At 34.6% G+C, this 22,718-nt stretch overlaps 1 protein-coding gene across 1 annotated transcript in view; it reads left to right on the forward strand.

Annotated features, from left to right (window-relative positions):
- FAM184A (family with sequence similarity 184 member A) overlaps window positions 1–22,718 on the forward strand; it is a 102,632-nt gene that overhangs the window by 66,452 nt on the left and 13,462 nt on the right. The window contains exons 10-14 of the mRNA XM_036767593.1: window positions 8,003–8,215; window positions 11,769–11,922; window positions 14,797–14,924; window positions 16,999–17,183; window positions 17,630–17,776. Coding sequence (XP_036623488.1) covers window positions 8,003–8,215; window positions 11,769–11,922; window positions 14,797–14,924; window positions 16,999–17,183; window positions 17,630–17,776 — 827 coding nt within the window. The remainder of the gene's footprint in view (window positions 1–8,002; window positions 8,216–11,768; window positions 11,923–14,796; window positions 14,925–16,998; window positions 17,184–17,629; window positions 17,777–22,718) is intronic.

The following is a 22,718-nucleotide window of genomic DNA, read 5'->3' on the forward strand; positions in this document are numbered from 1 at the left end:
GATATGTATGAGAAGTGAGTGAAGAAACGACAAGATTTGGTAACAAATTGGATATGTGGTATGAGTAAGTGAGGAATTGAGGATGATGCTAGCTAGGGTTTTGAACCTGGACAACTGGGAGGATGATGGTGTACTTGACAGTAATAGGCAAGTTGAGAAGAGGGAATGATTTGGTGGGGGGGAAATAATAAATTCTGTTTTGGACATGTTTAGTTTGAGAGGCCATAGAATTGAAAATGTTCCCAAATCTTCAATTTGCAATACAAGCTTATCATCACTTTAGGTTTTTAATAGAGAAAATGAACATATTCTTTCTCTAAAAGTTAGCAGAAGATCAAAGCAATACCAAAAATTTGCTGAGTGCCTTAAAGTAAAACTATTTTAAAGGAAATTTTATATTTAAAATAATATTCTGCTAAAATTATTGTTTTGTAAGTGCTGTTTAATAAGAATGTAAGGGCAATACAAAGTGAAATTACATCTTTTCTCCTCATGATTTTGTCCCTTTCTAATTCTTTGTGTAGTGTTAGGTGATTCAAAAGTTTTGATGGGGTGTCTCAAAACATGTCCAGAAAGTGAATATTTTTACATTTTTCTTCCTTTCACCCACAAAACCATTATGTTTAGATTATTGTTAAAATTTCCAATGAACATTTACTTTTGAGGCCTTCAGTAACCATGATGAACAAACTTCTTTATGCTGAGAACTGATGGGTGTGCACAAAAGCTGAATGTTTTGCATAGGTAAGTCTACATACTGATAAACATATCCAGCACACTTAAAAGGCTGCTAAAAATTTAAATTGTCTTAACCAATTTTTGTTTGTCTAGTTTCTTTCTCAGAAGTTTTTCAACTTACTTTTTCCTCAATATAATTAATGTTCTGTGTTTTACTCTCCCTTTTATCCCTTTTTCTTTTACTTAGTTGATTTCTGAATGTTTCCCTTTATTCCTGTGATCTTTTCATAGAGGCACTGTCTGGGTGAAGCTTTGCATAAATCTATCAACAATGTAAGTGAGCTGCACTTACAGTTTGTTCACAAGGGCATGCTGCACTTCTCAGTTTGCATAAGTGACATCATTGCTTTAAAGCTTCAGCCTGTTGATAGCAAAATACTTGTTGGTAGAGTCATTAAGAGGATGTGTTCAGATATGGTTAATAAAAGCTTTTGTACTGCATCCATTCATTTGTATATGTGCTTACATCTGGCATAACACTTTATCATATTAATAAACATAGCATTTTTATGCATAGTCAAAGCAAGCTTTTCATAGCACTGTTAAGCATAAAAATTGATGATGCTTTTCTTTGATACTCTGAATGAAGGTAGTGCTTTAAAAAAACTTAACTAGTCAGCTTAATAATAAAATTGGCAATGAATTCCAACAGACCCAAACACTAGAAAAATGGATTTCTACTTTTTCAGACTCTTAATCCATTTTATTAAAACATAATGTTACTAAATTTCAGGACTTAAAAGATTCAGTTAAATATTGATGAAATTTGGGAAAGTTTACGTTTACAGTTGTCCATGAAATATTTTAGAAGTTCAAAAATCAAAAACACAAAGAAATGTACAGTGAGATTTTATCTCATTTCAGGGATTTACAGTTGACTATTTACCTCATGTGTACTCAAGGATACATGAATTGAAGTAGCAAAGTAATATTTATAAATTTAAATTTTCATTTTTCTTCTAAGAACAAACATAAATTTTATACTAACTACCTAATGTTAATGCTCTAAAATAATTTTATGAAGAGAAGAAACCTCGTCATGTTTTTCTTGACATCCTGAAGAAATCAAAACTGAGTATATATACTTTGAAATTTATCATACTACTGAAGTACAGCAATTTGCTTCCACCTCCCCAGTTTCTTTGTACTTACCAAAGAAAACATTTATACTTGAGATTTTCTTATGACATCAAAGTCATATTCATATTGGCTTCACAGGCAAAATCTAAATGCAAGTACCATGTAACTGTTATTATTAGTTCTTTTGAAATAAGACTTTATTAGAAATTCTTCCCTTTTGAGAGCAACATATTATTCTTGAGCCTATTAGGACTATTTAGAAATTAATTTTTAGTTCAGCTATTTTCACATCACCTATACTTTGCCTCACTCATTGGAACACAGGATGTTGGGAACCCAAGATACAGGACTATAGCCAAAATTAAGCTGAATCATGTATTAGTATACTTTTTCTAAGTAATACCCTGTTCTACTGTATTTAAGTAACTAAGCTCATCATCATTTCTGGAATTTCTGTTCCCTAAATTATACTCTTTCTAAAAAGCATTCAGGTTCTAAATCCAACATCTGAAAGTCTTACAGTAATCTTTCACCAGCTTTATAACCCACATAACACAGTTCTTCAAGACCCTCTAATTGTATTTCACTCCTACTTCCCAATCCTTTTTTATCCCAGTATGACAGGGAGAGGTAGTAAAACTAACCATTTAACAAGAATTTGCTTGTGTTTTTTTTAAGAAATGAAAAAACATATATTCCATGATTAATTCTTATTTACCTCCCCCTCACCTAGATTAATTCTTAAAAGCTCTAGTTCTTAATATTAGTTTTCACATTTTTAGTTAGCTTTTAGAAGGCTCAGCAAGAACATATAATTCTACAAATGTTCTGAAGACATCTTAACTATCCCCATTAGCCATGAACTTTTCACCCTGTAGGTCTCCTTTACCATTTAAAATTGAAAGGAAAAAATAGATGATAAAATCTCATCCATTCAGTTTCCATTAAATTCAGAATTTGGGATTATTTGGACCAGCATATGGCCAAAGTTTAATTTTGCTTAGAAGATATTTTCTCCATAAATACCATATACTAGTAGTGTAGAAAATATCTTTTTAAAATATTATAGGGATACCAATTCACATTCTTGAGTTAAATTTTTTGGTATTTTGTCAATGAATAAGGGCTTACTATGTACAGAACACTGCTAGGATATACAAGTGTAAGACACAAAGATAAATGAAATTTTTGTCTCAGGAGGAATGCACACACACACACACAAACACACACTTGATATATAGTTAACATCTATATTTATGCTCATAATAAATCATTCTTTTAAAAACCTTAAGACAACTATTTGGCTTTTATTAACTTAGTTTGAATTGCTGCAAGTTTTTAAAAAATTGTAATTCAACCTTTGCACTAAAGATTAATGAAATGTTCTCTGGTGACATGTTCTCTAGTCACAGTTAAATGAGGTTTTAGATTCTTATGATTGCCATTTAACTATTCCCATAATTTAACTTGTTCCTACAATTATTGCTTTAAACACACAAACATGCACATTAGCTTGTTACCTTTCAAACTCATACACAAATTTAGAAATAATTTAGCTTTATAGTTGTTTAAACATTTTAGGAGACTAAATTAATATAACTTTAGCTACCATCCTCACTATAAAGGTAATTAATATCCTGTTTATTCTCCCCCTCTTGGCTAACAAAAGAATCTGAGGACACCCAATGATACTTTTGAGACTCATAATTTCATCAATGTGTATGCTCCCTCCAGATCACAAGGCTTCTTTAACTTAGCTGATCTTTGAGAGTTGCTACAGCTGAAAAATTTATCAACTTGCCCAACTGATAATGAGCTTCTTCGAACTGGTCCCCTAACTACAGATATGCAGTTCATCACAGCTCATATTTGAGACTTACCTGTTTGTTAGGACTGATGCTCTAGTTCCAGAGTCAGAGGACCCAGGTTCCAATCCCACTTCTGATGCTTATTCCTTGAGTGACCTTAGGCAAGTCACTTAATTCCTTTGAAGCTCATTTTCCTCATCTTTAAAATGAAGGATGTGGGTTAAGTGGCCTTTAAGGTTCCTTCCAGGTATAGCTCTACAAACCTATGACATATGCGACTACCCGTTTTGTCAACAATGTATCATCATGTGAATTTAGGGAGTTAGGAGTTTCTGGAATAATTGATGCTTTCATCTCAACTACTATTCTAATGCTAAGAAACAGTATTTTAGAGCCCAGTGATTTACAGTCTACATCAGGGCTGTCCAACCTTAGGTTTTTATTGAAACAATAGACAGTATATTTTGATTTGCCATTTTAGTGAGAGCTCTGTGGTAGCTGGGCTTCCTTTACTAAAGCATTTATGTAAATTTCTATGCTTGTAGGCAGTCTGCATAAATCACAGCCCTGGTCTACATTATAGTGTTTCGTCTCTAAATCAGTATTCTAGCATTTTCTGAACTGTAGAGATTTTAAAATATATTGAGAACTCTGAATTACAAGGTAATAGCATTGAGAGCTAAGGTTTCAGGCATGATGTTATATGTTCTGTTTTAAAGTCCCATCATTTTAAGTCCTTCAGATTAACAACTTCTAAACTGAATCTATGAAGCCTGTGGATGGGGTTCCGTCCATCACAGAACCCTTCAGAAAACTCGATGGTGGTGAATAAGCAAAGATTTTCTTTAAATAATTTAACTTCAGGGTTCAATTTCAAAACTGTTGCTACATGAAAATTTTACCAAAAAGGATTCTTATAAAGAGATAAAACAAGAAAGTTAATCACACTACATAATTCCATTTGACATAGACCTGAAACTTGTGATATGTGTAAGTGCTATTTGGCACATGGGAAATTTTTAAGAAAACTGTGCACAGAATAGTGTACTATTTAATCTGAGCATATATCACATAATTTAAGTAAGTGAAATTAAAATGAGAATTTAGAGGAAAGTGACTCAAGTACATAATGATAAAATTAACCAAATTGGAGATCATTGAGGACTAATGAAATAAGAATTAGCGAAATAAAAATATTTAAAATAATTGTCAGAGTATTTGAGAATTGTAATCAATGTGGATGAAACTATAGCTTTATATACTGTATAACCTCATTTTGTTTCTGTCAGCACATTTAAAATAGTGCTTAATTTTTAAAAAATGCTGTTTCAGTTTACTACATGCCATATTATTATGTAACAAAAGGTTGCATCCAAACTTGTTCAGTTCAAAATCATTTTTGTTGTCCTTTGTGTTTCGAATTAATGAGGTTTTACCGTATTATGTTTCCACAGCATATACAAAATTCAGTTTTTATAAAAATACCAATTCATTTTGCGTTGCTTTTCTCATTTGTCTTTTAAATGCCATATAATTTTCATGCTAAATATGGCCTGACAATTTTATGCCATCCGACTAATTCATTTGTAGAAAGAGCAATAATCAATAAATTTGAATGCTAAATTGCATGACAAAGGTTCTTTGAGTAGAGTTGTCTTTAAAATGAGTCAATACCTTTATCCAGGTATCCAGAGAAATATTTGAAGTAAAATTTTATTATTTTAGAGTGGTTTTAAAATTAAAGAACAGTTATGTTATAAAATATGCACTAGCCTGTTTTTATGCTGAGAAAATTTAGAATGCTGATTTATATGAGAACTGATACTATCTGTCTTGAAAAAAGATTTCCGAAATTACTTAACCCATTGCAAAAAAATTTGCTTAACGTAATATGGAGATATTTTTATGTAAAAGACATTTAATAATATGATTTTTCATTTGTAATTAATCTAAATGTAACATTTCCTCAGAAATTTCCTTTTTATACAATGAAAATGTCAGTTATAATAAATAACACTATAATATAAATTTTTTTTTGGTTTGATGACTTGGGGAGGGGTGGTTTTGGTGCTGTAAACTTTTAAGTTAATTTAAAACAGCACAGGCACATTACATTTTAATTGATTAAATTTCTGTGGCTACAAATCTAAGTACATACTCAGAGGACACTATCAAGTATTCTTTCCTATATAATACTGTCTTACAAACTTAAAAATAAAATTATTGGTTTATAAGGTCTTTCATTTAGAAAATGTCAATTTCCTCTTCTTCCCAGAACCCTCCATACATGTTGTGACAAAGCTGTCACCAGAGCAACCCCTAGGATACAGTGAATCAGGGTGAGCGTCTGGGCCCCATGCTTTTCGGGGACCTATCCTGCTTCAGGAACCAGTGGGCTGGGCATTTGACTCATGAAGGCAGCCAGCTGGGGAAAAGGAGGTGACTCATATACATGCACACCCCTCAGCCCTTACATACACACACCCCTCAGGCTGCATGTTGTTCTCTGACTTCTTTTCTCCCCACTTGTAATCGTCCTTAATGTATGTTTCAGCCTGATTTCACCTGTATAAGTGTGATGGGGGGGAATATAAGGGCCAGGTAGAGTTATTGACCTCAGGTTCTGTACCCCCAGGAGATGGCACTGGTTGTTGCCTTTATGACTTAGATTTGCAGTTGTTAATTTTTAAGAGGTTGATTTACCATTTAAGAACTGCCCATTAAGACTACCATTAGAGTCATAATTGTACACAGTCTACGTGGGGCTGGTTCTTTTCTTTGTCTCATTTTGCCTTTAGCTATAGAAATGTGAGTTTACAAAATTCAATTTTATAAAAAAAATGAAGTTTTTAAATAACTAGTACTTATATACCTTAAATAAATTTAAAATGATACTCCTAAAGAGGAATTTATTAATGTTCCCAAGATTTTTATTTATATTGTCAATTTATGAATATGTATTTCATAACTCATTAATTCTTAACTGCTTTCATAACAGCATATACTGACCTTTACAGTTCCCCTTGAGGCTCAGCTTGGACTGCAAAAATACAGCCCAGGTGGTTTGTCCCCAGTTCCTGGGCTTACTACTTTCTCTGATTTTATCTTTGACTATATCTTAACTGGTTAAAAGGGAGACATCTGCTTTTGAACTGTGTCTTCCACCCGTACTTTTTCTCCTTTCTTAACCTGCTGTTTAAGTGATTCTTCAGCCTATCTCTTACTAAGTTTCTCATTTATCTTTTCTTGTGAGAATCATGAAGGAATCATGAAGGTAGTCTTTATTTTGCTTCTGGGCAATATGAAAAGCCAGTATTTATTTTCCACCATTTAGAAGAAGGGATTTTTTTTTCACTCTAAATCCTTTTTCTCATTGGCAGGAAAATCTATTTAACTTGATTTGCATATAGTATTTTTGGTTGCTGATTTCACAACCCCTTATTAATTGCTATTCCTCCACTAAGGAACAGATTTTTTTGGAATTTGATTAATATAAGTTTAAGGTGATAGTAGCCATGATAACAGAAGTTAAATAGGACATTAAGCAAAATTAACTGGTTTCATCATGTGTGTCTATGAACACATACACCACCACAGACATTTACCTTTCATACTTAGTAGAACCAAAGAAAAATCATGTGATTTTGTATGTATTAAAACTGAAAGGTATAATGTAAATTTATGTTGGGAGTGATGTTACCTATCTTCAAAAATATTTAGTAAATCATTTTCTTAGGTTGAAAGGAAAGCACCTGTTACTGTCACAGAGGGAAAGTAAAAAGAGTCAGGACTTTGTGGCTCTATGGCCTCAGTACAACTTTTTAAAAATTAAGGTCCTTTATGGTAGCCATTTTAAGAAAGAAAAATCAGGAAATTAGATAATGAAATAGCAAGTATCTCAGCTAATGTTACAAGGTGATTTTATAATCTAGATTTAAAAGAAAGCTTGCAGAAGCAAATTGATGTTTTGATACTGTCCTCTTGAGATAGATACAACTAATTTAAATAAATTTACAATGTATTTGTATAATATATGTGAGTGTAATTATAATACAACCTTATTTCATATAAGACCTTTGACTTTTTATTGCAATTCAGAATATATGATTATTTTTCTGCATATGGATTACATTATTCCCCCACAAGTTCTAGGAACTTCATATACAGTTTCAAGAACAACTTGTGAAAAATGAAGTGAAGAATTATTAAACACAAATATTACAATATCATCATATGGTAAAAATTTTACAAGTGAAAATTTCCTAAGAAATTTTTAATTAAAATCAATTATCATTTCAAGACTTTTTCCCTTAGAGTGACAGTTTGTCAAATTTGCCTTGTATTTATACTTAATTGTCTACCCTTCTGTGGCATAGATTTCCTTGCTGAAACAGAATTTGGAAATGCAGCTCTCCCAGTCTCAGACTTCTTTGCAGCAACTACAAGCCCAGTTTACACAGGAGCGACAACGGCTTACACAAGAGCTTGAAGAATTAGAAGAACAACACCAACAAAGACACAAATCCTTAAAGGAAGCACATGTCCTTGCATTTCAAAATATGGAAGAAACAAAAGAACAGGAGCAAAAGGTATATTTAGCATCTTGTAATGACATTAAATGGGACAAAATGGCATATTTTGAAAATCCCTCAGTCTGTCCTAATCATAATTAGACTTTCAGATTTTCAAAGCTTATTTTACAGAGACCCTTCCCCAGAAAAGAGATAAACCCAACCCCATTTTCCTTTATTCATGTATTTATAATGCTTCTGCCTTTTTAGGTTATGAGTTCCTTAACAGAAGAGTTCATGTTTATTGACATGGTATCTGGTGACATAAGTCTGGTGGATATAATTGTAATAAATTGAACTAGAAAAGGAAAAAAATGTGTGCCAGCTCCCTAGTTTAATTCCATGCTAACATTAGGAATGATTGGTTCTGGATTACATTATGTGACTTTTCACATAGTGATAGTGAATAAATCCAAGTGAACTTAGTGTTCCATTCAGTCCATCTTGTCCATAATTGTAGAGACACAGCCGTAGGTCTTTAATATTATCATCCACTGACAATCGTTTATCATCTGTGCTCTCTCGTAAGGTAGAGTGTGTGTATATATATATATATATATATATATATATATATATATATATACACATATATATATAAGCAAAATGCGCTTGAGCAGACTAATTTTTTTTTCCTCTTTTTTCCTTACCTATGCAACTCACAGTGAAATGGAAATGAGAGAAACTTGGAAGGCAGAAGTACTTTAACATTATATTCTGCCACTAATCTGCAAAACATTCTTTAAGGTGACCTAGAATGATGCTGGGGCAGCTAAGTGGCTCTGGGCCTGGAGTCTGGAAGACCTGAGTTCAAATCTAGCTTCAGACACAGCCTCTAGCTGTTTGACCCTGGGCCAGTTACTTAACCCTCATATGTAAAATGAGGTGGAGAAGGAAATGGCAAACTGTTCCAGTATCTTTGCCAAGAAAATCTAAACAGGATCACGAAGAGTCAGACATGACTGGAAACAACTGAAAATGACAAATAAGGATGCTGTAGGCAGCCCGCGTTCTCTCCAGGCTAAGATAACTCATAACTCTTAGGGGAGTGCAAGTTCTTGGATTCCGGGGTTGACAAAAGTTAAGGAAGGTGTGTTTATCTTGCCTAAATAGGTTTGTTCATTTAGTGAGAATGAAAATTCAGGCTTCAGAAAAGCATTTAATCCAGAAACCTTACCTCCCCATTACAGGAGGTTTATAACTGACTTATAGACTCCTATTCAGTTCAGTTCAGTCCCATTGAACATTTTTAACCTATATAAGGCATTTGTTAAATTCTCAAAATACAAACTAAAGTAAGATGTTATCTGCTTCAGAATGTTGGCAATCTAAAGGAGAGATAAGGCATATACACAAGGCAGTGCTACAAACTAGAATTTGAAAAGTACAAGGCAAAGGGAAGGGATGACAGAAAAGGCCATGAAATGAAACATATTGACAGATGAACCTGGCTCTCTATCAAGTAACCAGCTACCTAAGCCACTTGATGTGCATCATGTGTTTATACAACTTTCAGCTTGTTTATTCCATGTATCTACAACATGACATTCTGCTTTTCTTCCGATCCTCTTAATTTGATTAAAATGAATTTGACCTGAGTCCGGAATAGAATAAGAGATATTTGAGAAGCTAGAAGGTGTAGATGGAGCACTGTCCCCTCAGGGGGCCCAGCAGAAAACAAGGAGATGTACTCAAACTACTATAAAACAAAGGAATATGGGACACATGCAGAGGATACAAGCAATTGAAGTGCAATCTTGAGATGGAGGAATGATGATGACTGAAGGGACAGGCAATGTTCTCTATAGGTGGTGAACCATAAAGAACTTAAAGGGATTAGTGGGGCAAAAGGGGGAAAGGACCTTTTAAATCTTCCCTTTGTCTTCTGGCTCTGTTTGTCTGTAATATCAATTTAATATAATTCACTTTGTCTAGTGGTATGTAATTTTATTGGTTTGCAAACAGAGATCTCATATTTAGGGAACTTTCATTTAAGGTAGTGAAGGTCTGATAGTAAGTAAGGTCTGAAAACTCTCTGACTTCCTTTTAACGCTATCCCACTTGCTCCTGCAAAAAGGGAAGGGTCACCCAAAACTGAAACCTCTAGCAATAGGTTGGTAGTGGAAAATATAGTTTTGGGAAATTATCTTCATAGAGGAAATTATTGGAAGTGAATAGAATCACTAAGAAGAGAATAAAGAGAAGAACACAGGTCTGAATACACAACCTTGAGACCACTCACACTTAATAATGGATAAGGAGGCTAGGAAAGGAGATAGAAAAGTCACTATCAGAAAAGTAGGAGAATTATGAGTGTAGTGAATGGAAGCTAAGGGAAAAGGGATATTAAGAAGCCAGTGATCACCTGTTATATACGGAAGAAGAGGCCATTGGATTTGGTGATAAGGAGCCTATTTATGACTCCGGCAAAAGAATCCACAGAAAACAAAGGAAATTCCTTTAATGAAGATTTTAAGGCTTTGTTCTTTACTAATCTGTCCTTTAAGGAACATTTTTTGGCCTATAGAATATTATTTTGTTCACTAGAATACTGCTTATCATATTTTTTAATAACCAAGTTCTTTAAATTTATTTTTAGTTTTCAACATTCAACAAATTTTCTCCCCATCTCTACCCTCCCACCACCACAAGGTGGCATATATTCTAATTGCCCCTTTCCCCAGTCTGTCCTCTCTTCTATCACCCCCCTGCTCCCCCCATTCCTTTACTTTCTTGTAGGGAAAGATAGATTTCTATATCCCATTGCCTGTATGTCTTATTTCCCAGTTGCATGTAAAAAAATTTTTTAACATTTATTTTTAGAACTTTGATTTCCAAATTCTCTCCCTTCTTCCTACCCACCCTTCTTGAGAAGGCAAGCAATTCAATATAGGTTATAAATGTATCATTATGCAAAACATTTCCATAATAGTCATGTTGTGAAAGACTAACTATATTCCCCTCCATCCTGTCCTGTCCCCCTTTAGTCAGTTTTCTCCCTTGACCCTGTCCCTTTTCAAAAGTGTTTGCTTTTGACTACCTCCTCCCCAAGTCTGCCCTCCCTTTCTATCATTCCCCGCTTATCACCTTCACTACTACTTTCCTTTACGGTAAGATACCCAATTGAGTTGTTCAGTAGAATACTAAAGAAGTTTGACATTTGCTACAGTTCATAGATAGAAGAGATATTTACTGTAATTCATAGATTGAAGAGACCACTGCAGTGGTATGGAAGAGAGAATCAGAAGTCAGGAAGACCTAGATTCAAGTTCTGCCTCTGACACTTCCTAGCTTTGTGTCCTGGGGCCAAACACTTAACCAGCCAATGTCTCTGGGCAACTGTCTAATGCAATATGTTACAGAATGGTTGTAGATCTGCATGTGCAAAGAGACTTTACTCTGGCCTCTATACCAATGAAATCACAGGTCTGGATCTACAAAAAAAAAGTACTTAGATAATATGAATTTACTTTTGGTGATGCATTTGACATTTATTTGGGGTTTTTTTCTTCTCGCTATTTATTTATTTCATTCAAATATAAAAGTTGATTACTTCTTGTTCTTGGTGTTCTAGGCACTTGAAAACCAGTTACAGCAGAAACATTCAGCTGAGCTTCAGTCATTAAAAGATGCACATAGAATGTCCATGGAGGGTTTCAGAATAGAAATGGAACAGGAACTTCAGACGCTTCGATTTGAATTGGAAGATGAAGGGAAGGCCATGTTAGGTACTTTTGATCTAGATTATAATTCTTGGGGCCGCTAGGTGGTACAGTGGGTAGAGGGCCAGGTCTGAAATCAGGAAGACCAGAGTTCAAATCCAGCCTCAGATACTAATTAGCTGTGTGACCCTGGGCAAGTCACTTAACCCTATTTACCTCAGTTTCCTCATCTGTAAAATAAGCTGGAGAAGGAAATGGTAAACTGTAGCAAAGATGCGATACCTACAGTGAATGTTATGAATATGCTGGCGTAGTTCTGAACTGCAAAATATAACAGACTCTCTTCATTGAAGGCAGAACCAAAACATGTATTCAGACAGGAGAAAGCCAAATCCATCATAGCAACAATGAAATCTATACACATTATCAATGCAGGGGGCACCGCCATCCCCAGGCCTTCCCACAAAGGAATACCCTCCAGCAAAGTCACTCCCTGGCTCTCACTCATACTGGCTGCTGCTCTGTGTCTCTCTCTCCCAGCTCTGACTGCTCTGTCTCACCCCCTCTCAGTTCTGCTTCACCTTTCCTACTCCACCCTTCCCACAAGCTCCTCCCACCTCAGGCTCCATGTGACCCGGCCTCATGTGACTCAGGTCGTGTGGGCCTGTTAATGGATGGGAAGATCTTCAAATTGCATTAGTAATACAGTAACAATACACCAACCACTCCAGTATCTTTGCTAAGAAAACCCCAAATGGGGTCACGAAGAGTCCGACATAATTGAAACTACTGAACGACAGCAACAAAAATACTATACTCCTCCATTTTAAAAGATTTATATGTACTAGCAATTAAAATTACTTTAATTTTAAGAAACTTTATCAGGATAATTTACATACATGTAAGGTTTATTTCACTTGAATACACATTCTCACACACACACACACACACACACACACACACCATTACCAGATGAAGGTTAAAAGGATAGAAGAGAGGGAAGTACAGACCTCCCAACAAGAAGAAACGTCCCATGTTTCATGCTACTTGCAGCAATATCCTCTGGTGCTTTACCAATTTGTCTCCATACCTGGACAGCACATTGAGGTAGAGATTGGAAGTTAAGGAACCCTTCTCACCTCAACCCCAGATGAAACCGAAAGCTTTCCAGTGCTGCTGCAGAACTGAAAAAAAAAGGGGGGGGTTTGGCAGGCATGAGCTCACAGGTGGAACTGCTTGACAAATCTCTCAGTGTCTCAGACGACTCTATGAAGTTAAAAGCTGATGAGCAATTTCTAATCTGCATTAATAGAGGAAAGTTTCTTGCTGTAGCAATGAAATCACAAGTCTAGGCCAAAAAAAAAAGTAGAGGTGGGGGCAGGAAAGAAAGCAGCACGGTGAAGTGGGTAAAGAGCATGCTTTAGAATCAGGATGACCTGACCTGGGTTCAAGGAATCCTGTGCAAGTTAGTTGTCCCAGGCAACTCTCTTAAGACTGTGAATTGCCATCTGGATTGTTAGAGGGAATTTCCTTACCAAGAAAGTCCCTCTTCTATTGAAATCACAGGTCTGAGGGAAAAACTCATTTCTTGCTCCCTAGAGTCACCTTTTCAGTTTTCAACATTTATTGAGGTGGATGATGGTCAGTTTTGACATTCCACTGTGACTTAAAATGTTCCTAGAGAATTTTAGCCATGAGATTTAAAAATTACTACCAACTGAAAAGGAGAGAAGTTATTTTGAGCTTTTTAAGGAACTAGATAATTACTAGTTGCTTAAAAGTTTTCTAGAATATTGTGATTATTCTTTCTCCCATGCTGTCTTCTGTTCAAAGCCCTCTCTTCTTGCTTCAGGCCCAATCTTCGCACATTATTTTTTTTATTTATATACATGCTGTTTCTGTACAAGAAGAGATAAGACAGAAGTGTTTTGAGTACTGTGGAATACAAAAGGAAAGCCATCAGCCAGTCTTTATGATGATTAAGAGATAATGAACAGGGGCAGCTAGGTGGTGCAGTGAGTAGAGCACCATTCCTGGAGTTATGAGGACCTGAGTTCAAATCCAGCCTCAGACACTTGACACACTTACTAGCTGTGTGACCTTGGGCAAGTCACTTAACCCCAATTACCCTGCCTTCCCCCCAAAAATTAAAAAAAAGAGAGAGATAATGGATAGTTTCACTTTCCCTTTTCCCTTAAAAGTCACTACAAGTCAAAACTAAGGCCAGATGTAGAGGGAAACATTAGTAGAATAGAAACACAGGTTTTACTTAACTTGTGTGAGGACCGAATTAAAACAAAGGAATTATTTTTAGTAGGATATCCTTTGAGATCTTTAATTAAAAGAAATTATCAGGTTCTTTGTTTTGTCATTTTTAAAGGTATAGCAGCTTTGGGAGCCACTGCAATGAAATATAAGCTTTCTAAAACTGGGATGGGCTGCCATATGAAGTGACAAGCAAGCTTTCTGCTTGAACATTGTGTGGTTGCAGCATAAACGTGAACATGTATCAGGAATAGAGGAGCTTAGAGTGGAGCACCTTGTGAACAAAAATTGTTTCATATTGAGTTTTGTCTCCTTGGAGCTTAGTGCAGCAAGCCCTCAAGAAATGCTTGCTTGTGGATTAGCTGGTTGCGGTTCTTAGGTTGAGTGGGAGATTGGTCTTTATACTATTAATCTAATAATAATGAAAGATAATAATTATATTTTACTCACTCATAATACCACTTTCGCTCCATCCAGATAGACTTGACACTTAGATTTTGAACTACCGTTTTTATTGTAAATAGAATAATGTACTTAAATGTGCCCCTTAGTATATGTGGTGTATATAATTTGTAACAGTTTCAGTTAATGCAATATTCTTATTTTCTTTTACTAAAATATCAATAATACTTTTGAAATAACTAATCTTGAAGTCCCCTTTTTCATGAAAACCAGCTTCCTTACGCTCAGAATTAAATCATCAACATGCAGCAGCAATGGATTTGTTAAGGCATAATCATCAACAAGAGATGATAGCTGCTAAAATGGAACTGGAGAGAAGCAGAGAGGTCGGCAGAAGACAGGTAAATGAGAATATTCTGCCATATGACAAACAGTAATAACTTTTGAAGACAATAATACAATAACCAATATTCCTAGTAGTTATTTTATTATTTTTACATGTTGAAGTTTTATTTTAAAGAGTAAAAAATTTGACTTTTGCATGTATGCTTTTGTCACATGAAATCCTATTTTTGTATTTTAATTGAATGTTTTACATTTTTATTTGTGCACTGGTGAGATCTAGCCATAAGGTTTGCCATTTTGTTAGTTGAACAGTGAAGCTACAAGTTGTTGAGTGGAAAATGGAAAATACCATAAAAGAATTATTCCCTTTGCAAATTGAAAATCATATCAATGAAGTAAATGTTCTAAAAGCTTCACTACTTTGGTCTGTTTACCATATTATATTTTTCTTTTCCTTTAAAGAATTTGGAGGCTTGAACTGTTTTTGTTTTTTGTTTTTAGGTATACTACAGTAAAAAATATTATTAAATGATATAGTAGATATATTATAACTTTAATCATTTAGCCTTTTATTGTAAGAGATAAGCTCTAGTCTCTTCCTTATATATCAGAAGTTCTAAGTTGCCTTTAGTTGGTAGAAGGAATGTTCTCTCCAACTGGGCTTACACCTCACTAAAGAATATGGTATGAAATATCCAAAGAATATGAGCATGCAGCATATGCCCTCTCTTAGAAAAGAGGCTATAACTAGACAAAATAATATACATATAATTTGGTGGAACCTGATGGAAGAACTGTTAGAAGAACACTAAGGTTTTCTTCTCCCTACCCCCAGACTATATATACATATGTATGTATGTGTATATACATATGTGCGTGCGTGTGTGTGTATGTGTGTGTGTGTATTTTTAGACTAAGCAATATAGGTGTACAAGAGGCACATTCTTGCTGTCCTGTAGCTACATAGCCTTTTCAGGGCAAGGGACAAGGATAGTTCCCCTGTGCTAAAATGTCTTGCAAACCATTATTTCATCCAAGGCCCTTCCTCTATAGAAGAGCATAGGTCCAAAAGTGCTAAAAATCTAACAGATTCTTTTATTAAATACCTGTTATATCCCAGGCACTGTACTGAGTGCTGGGAGTGGTTACATTATGGATCCATGATCTCTGTCCAACAGTGGAGATCATAGCCCACCCAAGCTTTCTGATCCTGTACAGCCCTTGTCTGTTTCCTCCCACAAATCCTCTTCTTTTCAGGATCATTCCTAGGATGTTGTCAACTGCTTTTTCTAGTTTAGCAGTGAAAAAGCAGAGAGCTATAGAACAGTCAATTGAGAGGCCAGGGAACCAAGCCAAGGTGCCGCCCCCACTAACAACATAACTAAACCTAAAATTAGGTACCAGTTCTACTGAACCAGTGCAAACTGGCTGAATCCCACCACTGACTGAAAGGGTCAAAAGGAAGATTTTTTTAAGCTATAGAAAAACCTGAGCACATTTATGGACACTAGGAAAGGAGCCAATCCAATTATTTATTTATTCAATCAGTATGTATTGGGTATCTACTATACATGAGACACTGTGGAAGGTACAAAGAAGAGTAAGACATTGCCTCTGCCTTTACAGACCTTATCAGGATTACATGAACACAAATGCAACATGAGAAAAATGTGAAATTAAACACTTAACAAATTTATGGAAATTGAAGTAAGGGAGAGATTAATTTCATCAGGGTTGATAGTTGAGGAGATGTTATTTGAGCCATATTTTGAGGAATTGATAGCAGATTGACAGAGCAGTAAGGAAAGGACAGAAGAAACTGTTTGAGGAATATACCAAGGCTTTCATAGATGTGTCCATGGAGTGGTAAGTAGTCCATTTTAACTAGGATATAAGGTAAGTAAAGGGTAGCAGTGGAAGATAAGGCTGGAAGGGTTAAGTTTAGGCTAAATCATGACAGGTGTTAAATGCTAATGGAGGAAATTTGGCGCCTTATTGTATATGTAAGATTGATTTGTGCTTTGGAACCTCTATATCTAATTTTGTACATGTGACCCAAATCTCTGTCTCCTCGCATATAAACAGAATGCTAATGTACTGAAAGACTTAAGAATTCTTTTTCTTTGACAGGATGAGGAATATATGTGTCGCATATCAGATTTACAAGAGGAACTAAGGCACAGAGAACACCATATATCTGAATTAGATAAGGAGATACAACATCTTCATGATAGTATAAGTGCTTTAACCAAAGAATTGGAGTTTAAGGGAAAAGAAATTCTCAGAATACGCAGTGAATCAAACCAGCAAATAAGGTATTATTTTTTCTACAGTATAAAATTTTATCATGTATTAAAAAATGTGTGCATATTAATTCAGTTTAACATGAAAAATTGTCATGTGGGACAGTTAGGCTGTTTTAATATCTTAAAATGCCAAGATGCCATCTTCTTAAGGATTTAGAAGTCTATTTTTCATTATTTATTGACAATGGTGATACATACAAATACTTACAATTTAAATAGACTATTTTCATAAATTTTGGAAAATTAATATGATTAAAATATTTTTTAAAATGTTTTTAAAAAGCATTAAAGGACACAACTTTTACAAGCTAGAAGATTAGAGCAGTAAGTAGTATAACATAGGTTATTTCTATCAATTTTCCATGTATATAACCATTTCAAATCTGGCAGAATACAGTAAAATAAAAGAGTGACTTACAAATAACTTTTTCTTAACAAAAAAATAAATTAAACAGGTTGCATGAGCAAGATTTTAACAAGAAACTTGAAAAAGAGCTGGATGTCATGACAGCAGACCACCTCAGAGAGAAAAATATCATGCGGGCAGATTTTAATAAGACTAACGAGCTACTCAAGGAAATAAATTCAGCTTTACAAATGTCGTAAGTTTCATTATATTAAATGAAATTCATATGTAGTTAAGTTTAAGTTAAGAAGATATGTATTTGACAGATTAGTTACTAATATTTTTAATACACTTTAGCAATAATAAAAAAATATAAAATAACTATTTCAGTGTGATAGATCCCTTAATTAGGATGAACCTCTAAGCCAGTTGAATTATTATGCCCTTCTTTACCATGATTGCATATACACTAAGAAAATATTTAAACAAACTGCTTTATGCTGCCGCATTACTGTTAGGACAATAGCTACCTTAAGAATGTACCTCAAAATAATTAACTAATAAATGTCAAGGAAAGTATTGTACCTATTTTATTAAGCTCTACAAAAATATTTTTAACTAAATAACAATTTTTGAATAAAATTCAAAAGTGCTCAGCTTTTCAAATCTCTTATGTGGTTAGGCCAGCAATGCTACTTTTCCATAGACAGTAAAGTTCTACCCACCAATACCATCTAAAACTGGCCATGCAATAGAAAATATGGAATAAGAATGTGCTTTGACTACAATGGCCTATTGGGAAAAACAATTAATTCAACATGACCTTTGTCACAAATTCGAAGAAAAAGGGGAAAAAATCTTAATTCTATAATTCAATAAGTAGACATGAATTATTAACATAAAGAATCCCAGTAATGGAAACAGGCAGAATAGTTAGGAGAAAAAGGAAACTTTAGTGATCATGCCTCTATTATTCATCTCAGTGCTATTTAATGAGTAGAACTCCTGGCTTCTTTCTTTGGGTAGCTTATTATTTTGTCATTTTGACCTACCCAGAACACAATAACAAATCAAGAAAGCACTTCACCTAAAGAAAAAAAGAAAATTATAATTACAAGAAGAATAATCTATATGTCTTTTCTCCTTAAGCTGGTATTCCTTTTGTTGATTTACTGGTGTTTTTTTAGCATTGTAGGTATTAGGTACATATTAGGTAAAATCACAACCTTTTATGTTAATATTTTATAATAAGTGCAAATAATTGGATGGTGGATAAAACCAAATAATTATGAGGTGTGTTTTTTTGAAACTATCTTGGATTGAAATTGATGATCCAAGGGAATCTTTTTCACTTCACTTAACAGAGGAAACTTACTAGTTGTAGTTAGTGGTAACGCTTAGAGAAAATAAATCAGCTATACAGCCTTTTAAAATTTAACTTAATTTATTTAATTAACAAATCTCTATTTCTTACCTTCCCATGCCCCCGTAAAAAAACAAAAACAAAACCTTTGTAACAAATATACATGATCAAGCAAAGCAAACTGCTGCATTGGCCATGTCCAAGACATATATGTCTCTGTCTACACCTTAAGTCCATCACCTCTCCATTAGGAAGTGGGTCTAGCATGCTTCACCATTGGTCCTCTAGAATCAAGTTTCATGACCTTCTTAATGAGTAACCAATGCAGGGCTAAAGGGTCTAAACCATCATACCTCCAGGAACCTCCTATAAAATTAGAATGCTCCTTAGTAGCCCTGGAACTAATTCATCACAGAGATGACTCTGGAGCAGCTTATAGTTTCTGAAAGCTGCCCTCAGTTCAGGCTGTAGTGAATCCCAGAGGTTTCTTAGTTAGGTTTACCTGAAAGTAAGCATCAAGGATAGCGAACACTTACAAAGCAATGTAAAAAATGATAGCAATTTTCTACTTCCTGTAGAGCAATTATTAGCTAAACTAGACACCCAGTTCTTTCCCATGTCCCAGGAAGCTAGTTCTCCACATTGCAGAGCAGAACAGTTGTGGATCTGCAGTAGTATAAATTTCCTTACCAAAAGTTCTCTATACCAGTAAAATCACAGTCTGATGCTAATAAATAGAAATTCATCAGTCAAGTGTTTTAAGCCTTTCCCCAAATTCTCAAGATAGTCTTTCAGGTTTATGGGAATTTAATTGCCTTTAGTGACATTAGATGAAATTCTGCTCCTTACTGCTTAAGTTCACAGCTCTTTGAAAAAGAAATTTTAAAAATTAAAGAGCTGAATATCTTTAAATGACTAGGAAAAAGAGTCTCTGCATAGAAGGTTTCAACTACATGAAGAAATATATAACCTGGGAGGGAGGGGGTTGAAAAATATATTAGTGTTAAAAATATTGCTTATGCATACTCATTACATGTTGTATTAGGCTGACCTCTTCAGGCCCAGAACAAAAAAAAACTGTATAATCCCTTTCATCAAGCACAAGAACAAAGAGAAAGGAAAATGTGCCTGAAAAAAAAATTCAATTTCTGAACTTTGGAGTAAGCTTACTCTGACTTGATAGATGCAACTGCTCCCTAAGTATGTGGCACCTCTCCTCACTGCTCAACTAGGGATCATATAGTAATTGCTGTACCTTTTATAGTTATTGGTTAAATTTGTTTATCAAGACCCAATCCAGAAGCTTCCACCAGGAGACTGGCCACTAGAGAATAAATTTAGCCATATAAACCACAGGAGATGGACACATATAAAGTAAAGGCCCTCAAACATGTATTTCTTCAGTGATGGAAACTCAAGGGGCAGGAAAGAAGCATATGATGTTAAGAATCACACAGTTGTAGATAGTCTACAAATACCTTAACTGTCGTGCTGTTATTCTTAATGTTCCATCCTTGGTGACCACTAAGTTGGCAATAGGGAGGGAACCAGATTGCATACATTAAAAATGTATGCAAGAAGACATAAAGAATAAAAGGATAGCTCATGTTCTTCTTGGAATGGCAAATAAAAAGTTGACTGTATCATGTACCCAAAGCCAACAAGAAGCATAATTTCTTAGGACACTTGATAATCTTGCTGTAGAGTGCTCACAAGTCTAAGCAAACAAGCTACCGTGGAAATGATTTCAGCTCTTGTACCAGCATCTCATTGCAGAGGACTAAGAAGTAGAAAAGTGTAGCGATTACCTGGATGTATTTAGTATTTGTTTATCTGGATATATTGAGTATTTGTTTATTTTTTTAAGTATTTGCCGGTATAGAATACAATATAATGTCTGAAAATATGGGAATGGAACAGGTATGCTTTTGCAGATGGTTTTCTAGAACAGACCACATCTTTGTCACAAAAATAACTGAGGAAGTATATAGACTGTCTAGTTACATCTGTTACTTTAGATATTTCTTAAAGTTTTATTTAGTAGAACAAGATTCAACTTACTGACTCTCAAATAATGTGTCTCCCATGCCTATGTTAAATTAGTAGATGATTTTATAATAGGTATGTCTTTATTCAGGGACCTACTGAATAGCAACAGCAAGTAAAGGTATCTACTAATCTAAAGCATCATAAAAAATGTCCTGCTCAGCATACAAACAAGATTCCTCGTTAACTGCAAGATTCTCCAGTTCTCCTCATAGATGTAATTATACTAATTGTGTCAAACCTCTATATGTATAAAGCCTCTTTGGTGAAATGTATGATTATTCCATAGGTAGATCGGTTTTGGAGGGGCAACACACTGTAATAAATACAAAGAGAAAGGCTTGGGATCAAGTCCCATTTCTAACACATATTTGTTCTGTGGCACTTGGCAAGTCACTTAATCTCTCAGTGTTCCCAGTAAACACTCTCAGACTATAAGTCGGAGAACCATCTACATTGTTAGAGGAAGTCTCCTGACCTGGAGGTCCTTACACCAGTAAGATTACAGGCCTGGACTCCCTCCTCCTCCCCAAAAAAATAAATGTTAACCTTCTACAATGAGGAAGAAGTTGGTGAAAACATATTTCCCAGATGATACCATATAGCCCATACATATAGCCTATTGAGTTGGTGTGTATATTATACATCTATTTCATATGCACAAGTATTTCTATCTATAGTTGGAGTTTATGCTGGTAGGAAACATCAAGTATGGCCAAACTGCTCAAAGCAGTGTAAAAAAAATGATGGTAAAATCTTAACATTTCCTATCATTATCAGCCATATTAAATGCTTGATGTTCTATATAATTATAATTTTATTTATTTATTTTTGACATACAGAGGAAGATACTGGTCTAATCCTAATTTCTGCCAAACCCAGTCATTCACATTTCCATCAACCTTTGGGGCAGCAGGGATTTTTCTCTCTTCTGAAGTTATGACATTCCAGAGTTCACAATCATATTGCATCACCAGGAGAATGCTAATATTAAGGAGATGGGCTTCTATAGCAGTGAGCAACATAGAATCATGGAAAATCCTATGCAGTTTCTTCAGTGTGATGCAACTTATCTTTTTGCTTCTTTGTTCTGAGAGGGTTCTTCAAGGAAAATTACATCAGTGTTAAAAATATCATTACAATACTTTTTTAAAGGACACAAGATAATTATCAACAGGTGGTAGCATATCACTAATAATGACACATACATTAGTATACATGTAGTGTAAGTAGTGTAAATCAATGGCATGAGCTAAATAGGTCATATAACAAGAATCAGAGATAGTGCCAACTACATTGATAACATTAAGATTTTTTGTAAAAGACTTCCAAGTATGGTTCCGTTATTGAGAGCTTCTGGAAGCATATAGATGAGGATGACACCGGAAAAGAAGGTTCTGATCCACATCAGTAAAGGGAATGCCAATGATATTTCAGATAAGTCAGTCCCAATAAAGTTAGAATTACTATCCAGGTAGTTTTAGTACCCCATGAGGGAGACAAGCATTAATCATACTCCTGTAACTATAAGAACACACTGTATTGGATCTATTACTTCAGTCCACAATATAAAATTCTACTTCATGGAGGACAGTGTGAAGAAAAAACATTTAATTCATAAAGTTGAAGTTGTAACTGGGTGAAATAATATATGCAAAGGATCTTGATTCATGGAATAATATTAACCTGTAGAGGTGTAACTCTAGGCTTTATTCTTGGCCTTATTCTCTTCCAAATTTTTGTTAATGACTTGGTCAGAAATTTAGTGTGCTTACAAAATTTGCAGTTA

This window comes from Trichosurus vulpecula, chromosome 7, assembly GCF_011100635.1.
Source record: "Trichosurus vulpecula isolate mTriVul1 chromosome 7, mTriVul1.pri, whole genome shotgun sequence".
NCBI lineage: Eukaryota > Metazoa > Chordata > Mammalia > Diprotodontia > Phalangeridae > Trichosurus > Trichosurus vulpecula.